General features: G+C 56.3%; 1 protein-coding gene across 1 annotated transcript; it reads right to left on the reverse strand.

The window, feature by feature from the left end:
* Positions 1–297: 297 nt before the first annotated feature.
* CCDC188 (coiled-coil domain containing 188) lies at positions 298–3,314 on the reverse strand. The gene is made up of 9 exons (XM_045886404.2): positions 2,497–3,314; positions 2,210–2,317; positions 1,945–2,049; positions 1,772–1,828; positions 1,602–1,661; positions 1,394–1,458; positions 1,150–1,207; positions 846–895; positions 298–755 (listed from the first exon to the last, which is right to left on the reverse strand). The coding sequence occupies exons 1-9, from the start codon at positions 3,028–3,030 to the stop codon at positions 569–571; spliced, it is 1,224 nt and encodes a 407-aa protein (XP_045742360.1). The 5' UTR covers positions 3,031–3,314; the 3' UTR covers positions 298–568.
* Positions 3,315–8,040: the final 4,726 nt, after the last annotated feature.

Below are 8,040 nucleotides of genomic sequence, written 5' to 3' on the forward strand. Positions count from 1 at the left end.
TGGGGTGCTCGGCCAGATAGGGACAGAGGGTTACGTGAGGGGTGTGAAGTCGGAGGTGGGGGGCGGGTCACGGAACCTGATCCCTGAGGTCTGCTGATTGGGCCCGGCCCCACGGATGAGGCCGGAGGACCCCTGGTCCTCACTTACAGTGCAGACCCTCGTGCGACACCCTCTGCTCTGAGCCCTCCCTGGTGGCCTGGGGTGGGCTGGGGGCTTCCTGTGGCGGGGCTGCTGCCCAGCGGGCAGATGGGGCATGGGCGCTAAGGCAGGGGCGCCACCCCAAGGAACCCTCAGTGTGAGATTGGCCTCAGAAGGCAGCAAAACCTCCTGCCCCCGCCACCCCCGCCCCCGTTTCCATGGAAACAAGCTCACACGCTGTGTGTGTCACGACTATATGTCCAGCAGCAGGCCCAGCCCTCAGGACAGACCCCGCCTCCACCCTTCTCCGCAGCTCCTGGCGGGGACAGGGCGCGGCAGTGCCGTGGGCAGGGGCCAGCGTGGCCGCTGAGCACCCGGGGCAGCGCCGGCCGCCTGGCCTCCTCCTCGCTGGGGCCGCTGGGCCTCCGGCCTAGAAGGGCAGGAAGTCGTCCACCTCCAGGCGCAGGAACGGGCCCAGCAGGGCCCGGAGCTTCCAGACAGCGGCGCGGCTCAGCAGGGGGGGCACCAGCCCCTCGAAGGGCGCGGGGTCCACCACGTACACGTAGGCAGCGGTGCAGGCCAGCAGGGCGCCCAGCAGCAGCCTCAGGGCCAGCAGCCTGCGGGCGGCGGTGGTCAGGGGGCGGGGGTGCCCTCGGGGACGGTCCCAGGGGACTGAGCCCTGCCCGTGCACTCACGCAGCCACCTACCAGAGCTGGCCTTTGAGGCCCTCGGAACATCCCAGCTGCGGCCTTGCCTTCTGCAGGGGAGGGGCTGGGTCAGAGCCTGCCCCCATGGTGGGGGTGGTGGGGGGGTCCCTGTGCTGCCGGTTCTTACCCCTCACTCCCTCACCCAGGACCAGGCACCTGCAGCCATGTCTCAGGGATAACTGGTCAGCGGGCTCCTGCTGGGGCTCCTGCCCTGGGGCCTCCTCCACTGAAGCCCACAAACCCTCCCCGAGAAGGGCCTCTAGGGCAAGGCCAGACTGAGACAGGGTGTGGGTAGGGGGCTTACTGCTATGCATGCCATCTGCTGTTCCTTCCTGGCCTGGGTGCGGCACTGGGCACGCTCCCTGGATTGGGGGGGGGCTGCAGTCAGAGCCATGTATAACCTGCCCCCAGCCCGCACTACCCCCTTGGTCTGGTGCAATGGAACTGGGAAGGGTCAGGGGTTGATTCCCCCACCCCATCCTGGCCAGGACACCTGCCCCTTTCCCAGTTCAGCCAGGCCCCCCCAGGCCCCTGACCCTGCACATCACCCCAGAATCTCCAGCTGAATGTCCTCCATCTGGTCTAGTACTCCCCGGATGTCCTTCTTGAGGTTCTGGGGGACAGAGGAAGTAAAACAAGTCCTCTCACCCTGACTACTCTGCCGTATCCCCCTGCTTCTCGATGCTCCCCTGCCCCCACACCCCCTGCCTACCCTCTGTTCCCCTCAGCCTCGGGGGTCACCCTCTGGGGACCTACCAAGAGCCCAGTAGCCTGGTTGTTCAGGGCCATGTGTACCTCGGCCACGCCGTCCCACACCTGGAGGGTGTGGAGAGGCTGGGTCATGCTCCAAGGAGCAGGGTGCCCAGGGAGGTGTCCCGCCAGGTGTGGGTCCCCCAGCGGCCCTCCCACCCCAGCCAGGTGGGCACCTCGGTAATGGCCATCTTCTTCCTCTCAAAGGACAGTCGGATCTGCTGCAGCTCGTTCTGGGGAGGGGCACAGCGCGGGCACAGGCAGGGCCAACGGGGTCAGCTCCTTCCTCCCCGGGGCCCCCGGCGCCTGCTGCACGAGCCCTCCCGCGGTCCGGCGCCCGGGGACCCACCTGAGACTGCTGCACGAAGGACTCCTCGCCCCGGCACATCTCTCGCCGCAGCAGCTGCAAGGGCGCCCTGTCCTCCAGGGGCCGGGCACTGGCCTGCTCGGGGGGCTGTGGAAGAGCCCCTGGGTCAGCCCCACGGCTGTGGGCAGCGTCTGCGCTCAGGGCCGGCTGGAGAGCGGGGGCGCAGCTGCGGTGCGCGGAGTCACGCGGTCATTCCCGACAACTGCCCTCCGTCCTGCTGGGCCCGGCGTCTGCCGTATGCACTTACCCAGGCCAGGGCCGTGCAGCTCGAGTGCTCCGGGCACAGGGGCAGGAACTGCTGCCCTGGCCCCAGGAGGGCCCCCAGCTGCTCCCGCAGATCCTGGTTCTGTCTTTTCTGAGGGGTGGGGAGGGGCAGAGAGATGGGGCTGCTTGTCACAGCTGCCTCTTGGGCAGGAGACAGAAGCCGCGCCGGCCAGGGCAGAAGCTTTGGCTCTGCCAACGGCCGCGAGCCCACTGCACAGATGCGCTCTGAGCCTGGGCTGGCCCCGGAGCCTCGGCGGGCTCGCCACTCACCAGATTCTGGTTTTCCTGCTCCAGCTGGAGGAAGGACTGCTCTGCAGGATTCAGGGGCATGCTCTGGAGCGGGGAAGGGGCTGCCCTGGGTGAGGCTGGGGTTCCTGATCCCGTCGGCAGGGGCGGGCACGGGCAGGGTCTGGGCCCTGAGCTGGGGGACCCCCCCTGCCTGGGGTCCCCTTGCTCTCGTCCCGAGTGCAGGGGCCAGCCCCACCCCAGCCTTGTCTCCACTTGTCCTTGTCTCGCCCCCGCTGGGTCTCTGGGTCTCTGTCGCTGCATCTCGCCCTCCTCGCTTGAAATAAAGTTCCCAGGTACCTCAGCCCCGACCCTGGGCCCCCCGCTCCCTGCCCCCGGAGGTGGGAAAGGCCTGGCCGACTCTATGGAGTGAGTGGAACTGAGAGGCACCAGGCAGGGCCACCTTACAAACCCCTGGCAGGGTGGATCCAGGCATCCTCCGTGGCTGCTCGAAGCTGACGGCTGGGGGCACTGGGGGTGGGAGTGGCCACAGGGGCCCAGGGTTTTGGGCCCCTCCATACCTCCCTGTAACCCCTTCCTAACCCCAGTTCCAGGCTCTAGCCTGGCCCGACCTGCCACCCTCTTATTGAGGGCCCTCTAGGTGTCATGGCTCACAGGTCTGCTTCAAGAGTGCCTGTCACAAAGGCCTGGGCACAGCCAGGGAGGTCACAATGGGCCGGGGTGGTGGCCAGAGCCAGGGCTGGTGGGGTCCCTCCCACCAGGACCCTGTTCCTGAAGTGCCCTTCTCTGCTCCCCCGCTGTGCATCTTCCCCCACCCCAGCTCCCCCACCTGCATTAGCTCTTTTCTCAAAATGTAAAACAAGTAATGCAGACGCAAGGCTAAAACAAAATCAAAGGCCGGACGTGCTATCCAGTGTGGCCCTCCCACCTCAGTTCCCACCACCCACCACCCACAATCCTGGTCATTAAGCTCCTGCTGGGGTTCGGCCACACATTCTGCGCAGCTGGGCGGCGTGCGCCCCCACCTCCTCCTCACACAGGACAGCTTATCCCACGGCCTGGCTTTTTTACCTAACCGACCTTTGGGATTTTATTTTTTGAAAATCATTTATTGAACGTTTACTTCAATGGTTCTATAAGGACGATTATCATCCTCTTTATAGGTGGGGACACTGAGGCACAAAGACACTGAGTCACTTGCCCAAGGTCACACCACTGTTAAGTGATGGAATCAGACATGGGATCTCTCTTCGGTGTTTCGGAGGTCTTTTATTATTTTTTTTTTAATTTTAATTCCAGTATAGTTCACATACAGTGTCATATTAGTTTCAGGTGTACAATACGGTGATTCAACAGTTCTACCCGTGACTCATTGCTCATCCTGAGAAGTGTACTCTTAATGCCTTTCACCGAGTTCACCCCCCACCCCCCCACCCTCTGTTCATTAGTTTCGTTTCCTAAATTCCATGTATGGGTGAAATCATACAGCATTTGTCTTTCTCTGACTGGCTTATTTCACTTAGCATTATACCCTTTAGCTTCGCCCTTGTTGTGGCAAATGGCAAGATTTAACTCTTTTTTATGGCTGAAGTAGTATTCTGTTGTTTATACTATACACACATCTTCTTTATCCATTCATCTGTCGATGGACAAATGGGCTGCTTCCCTATGTTGGCTATTGTAAATAACGCCACAATAAACATAGGGGAGCATGTATCTTTTTGAATTGGTGTTTTTGTATTCTCTGGGTAAATACACGGTCGTGGAATTACTGCATCATAAAGGTGTTCTATTTTTAAGTTTTTGAGGAACCTCCGTACCATTTTCCACAGTGGCTGAACCAGTTTGCATTCCCACCAACAGTGCATGAGGGTTCCTTCTTTCTTTCCTTCTTTCTTTCTTTCTTTCTTTCTTTCTTTCTTTCTTTCTTTCTTTCTTTCTTTCTTTCTTTCTTTCTTTCTCTTTCTTTCTTTTCTTTCTTTCTTTCTTTTTTCTTTCTTTCTTTCTCTTTCTTTTTTTTTTTTAACGATTTTATTTATTTATTAGAGAGAGAGAGAGAAGGAGCAGGAGCAGGGGCAGAGGGAGAGCGAGAAGCAGGCTCCCCGCAGAGCAGGGAGCCTGAAGCGGGGCTCGATCCTAGGACCCCCGGGATCACGACCCGAGCTGAAGGCAGACACTTAACTGACTGAACCACCCAGGCGCCCCATGAGGGTTCCTTTTTCTCCACACCTTGCCAACACCTGTTGTTCCTTGTGTTGTTGGTTAGCCATTCTGACAGGTGTGAGGTGGTATCTTGTAGTTTTGATTTGCATTTCCCTGATGATGAGTGATGTTCAGCATCTTTTCATGTGTCTGTTGGCCGTCTGCATGTCTTCTTTGGAGAAATGTCTGCTCATGTCTTCCACCCATTTTTAAATTGGACTATTTGGTTTTGAGGTGTTGAAGTTTTATAAGTTCTTTATAGATCTTGGATGCTAACCCTTCATCAGAGATGTCATTTGCAAATGTCCTTTCGCATTCCGTGGGTTGCCTCTTAGTTTTGTTGACTGTTCTCTTTGCTGTCGGAAGATTTTTACTTTGAAGTAGTCCCAATAGTTTATTTTTGCTTTTGTTTCCCTTGCCTCAGGAGACCTAGCTAGAAAAATGTTGCTATGGCCGATGTCAGAGACATTACTGTCTGTGCTCTCTTCTAGGGTTTTTGTGGTTTCAGGTCTCACATTTAAATCCTTAATCCATTTTGAGTTTATTTTTGAATTGAGTTGAATCTGAGTAAGAAAGTGGTCCAGTTTCATTCTTCTGCATGTGGCTGTCCAGTTTTCCCGGTACCATTTGTTGAAGAGACCCCCTTTTTCCCATTGAATATTCTTGCCTGCTTTGTCCAAGATTAATTGACCATATAACCATGGGCTTATTTCTGGGTTTTCGATTCTGTTCCATTGATCTGTGTCTATTTTTGTGTCAGGACCATAATGTTTCCATTACTATAGGTTTGTAGTAAATCCTGAAATCTGAGATTGTGGTACCTGCCGTTGTATTCTTCTTTTTCAAGATTGCTTTGACTATTCAGGGTCTTTTGTGGTTCCATGTAAATTTAGGATTATTTGTTCTAGCTCTGTGACAGAGGTCTTTTTATTTTTATTTTTATTTATTTATTTTTAAAGATTTTATTTATTTATTTGAGAGAGAGAGAATGAGAGACAGAGAGCATGAGAGGCAGGAGGGTCAGAGGGAGAAGCAGACTCCCTGCCGAGCAGGGAGCCCGATGTGGGAATTGATCCCGGGACTCCAGGATCATGACCTGAGCCGAAGGCAGTCGCTCAACCAACTGAGCCACCCAGGCGCCCCGTGACAGAGGTCTTTTTAAGGGCTACTGAGCACACATCCACAGTTGGAGCCAGATTTAGGCCCTTGGTCTGTTTTTCCTCCCTTCTTTCCAACAGTCCACGATGCGGCCTGTGCTACTGCAGGTCCCCCCACTCCCCCACTGCCCCTGGATATCCTGGGTCCACGTCTTCCTCTTCTTCAGTGCTCTCCCTTGTTCTGTGGAAGCCCATCCTCAAGTAACACTCTCAGAAAGGTGGACTCAAGTCTTTGCATGGTACAGACGGCCACAAATCCCTTTTGTCCTAGTGCCTTGCCCCTCTACAATGTGACTTTTTCCCCTTCACCTCAAGAGACAAGTTCCCTCTCTTCATCCTGGACTTTGTGCATCACTTGGGCATGTGTGCTAGGCCTTGACCTCCCTCTCTTGCTGTCCTGTGGAGCTTCTGTCATTGGGGAAGCCTTGCTATCAGATGAGAGGTCATGGGGAGAGAGGTTTCTGTCATTCTAGCCTGTCCCCAAAGGCCCAAAGGGGCTGACAAGCCCAATGCACCCCTTAGAGCACGGTTCCCAGGGACGAGCCAAGTCGCCAAGCCCCAGGCTACATCATGATTGTTTTAGTCACTAAGTTTAGTAGTGGCCTCTCACGTGGGAATAATGAGACACCTCACAGGTCTCCAGAAAGCACCTTACTCTGACCTCAGGCTTTTTGGATGTGGGGCTGTGGAGAGAATCAGCTCAGAGGGTGTTTCCCGTGGGAATTTGAGGAGGGCCTCAAGGTCCTCAGTGCTGCTGGGAGGAGGCCAGGCTCTGCTGCCAGTCTTTTGAACGTCAGAAATCATGTTTTAAATTTCCAAGACATCGTTACTGTTCTTTGAATGCCCCCTATTCTTTTTCTAGAACATCCTGCTCTGTTTTAGGGATACAGTGGGTTTAGGAGGGAGGGAAACTTTTTGCTTCCTGTATTTTCCTTATTCTCTTTGTGGCTTTTTTTTTTTTCTTTTTTTTTCTTTTTGGTCTTGGGACCTCCTATTAGACACTGGCTTTCTTTTTATTCTGCTCCTGTGGATAAGGGAAGCAGGAAAGAGCTGACTGGCACGTTTCTCTCCCCATTAACTTTAAGAGCTGCTGGAGCATCTTAATGTCAGGTCCCGGGAAGGAGACCCTCCTGCCTCGGAGCAAACATCTACCTGCTGCATTTTTGTGGTCTGGAATAGGGGACGGCATGGGGAGTTCCCGGGTCACCTGCTGTCCTGCCATTGTGATCAGTAGAGCGCTGTTTGCCTCGCCTCAGTGTTGGATGGTCCCCCCAAGCTGTCCCCTAGCAAGCCCTGTTTTTCTGCTGGTCTCCACCCAGGCCGTGCCACCAAAGCCAGGCCCCACTTCCTGTCTGAAGAAATTAGTCAAGATCCCTTGCGTGAAGATGTCTTCCTCCTGTCTTCTGTGTCATGTGGGGCGGATATGCTGCAGGAGCCACGGATGGGTGGCTCACTGACAGAGGAGGCTGTCACACAGGCCAGAGCAGGTGGACACATGTGGCCCCGGCCCCAGGAGGCCCCTCTGTGTTCCTAGGGTGGGGGTGCCATCTCTATTAGCCTCTAACAACAGGTGTTACCTGGGGATGAGCTGGGGAGGATGCTCCTGGAGCCTGGCTCAGGCACCAGCTGCCCCCCCCAAGCTCCTCCCCCAAACTGCCAGGTAAGTGGGGGGGTGGGGTCTGCTTAGCCTCCCTCCTGTAATTCTTCTCTGGAATCTCATGGGTATCCAGATGTGCTTGGTTCAGAGTACCCTTCAGGAGACAACTTAAGCTGAGGGCCCAGGATGGCTTCTTGGAGGGCCTCTGAGGTGAGGCAGCCGTGGGGAAGGAGTCCAGGCAAAGGCCCCCCTGGGGGGCCGCTGTGGGGGAGGGGCAGGGTGGAGGGGGGCAGGTGGGAGCTGCATCCTGCCCTCAGTGTCCCTCAGTCTGCCAGGTGCCAACAGGTGCTCAGGAATGTGAAATGGGGGAGAGAGAAGAGGTCCTCATGGAGACTGGTGGTTCCAGGGGCTGTCATGTACGGAAATACCAGATGGGGTCCTCATTTCTCACTGCGGTCACCCTGGCCGGACTGTCAGGCCCAAAGGCAGTGGTGATCCCTGAGTGGGTTTGAGGAGGTCTCAGATGACACAGGAGCTCCGGCTTCACTGCCTGTTCCCTTGAGGCACCTCCCTTCCCAGCCTGGGCACCCCACGTTCCCTGATTCACCCACA

Source organism: Mirounga angustirostris, unplaced genomic scaffold (assembly GCF_029215605.1).
Source record: "Mirounga angustirostris isolate CCGP_5_RB_7025 unplaced genomic scaffold, mMirAng1.0.hap1 SCAF_14, whole genome shotgun sequence".
Lineage (NCBI taxonomy): Eukaryota > Metazoa > Chordata > Mammalia > Carnivora > Phocidae > Mirounga > Mirounga angustirostris.

Excerpts from the sequence above, each read along its gene's own strand:
- CCDC188 (XM_045886404.2), bottom strand. The coding sequence starts at position 3,030 with ATGGAGGGGCCCAAAACCCTGGGCCCCTGTGGCCACTCCCACCCCCAG. Across the intron at positions 2,318-2,496 it reads AGCAGGAAAACCAGAATCTG|AAAAGACAGAACCAGGATCT; the intron begins GTGAGTGGCGAG and ends CCCACCCCTCAG. Across the intron at positions 2,050-2,209 it reads GCTGCACGGCCCTGGCCTGG|CCCCCCGAGCAGGCCAGTGC; the intron begins GTAAGTGCATAC and ends GCTCTTCCACAG.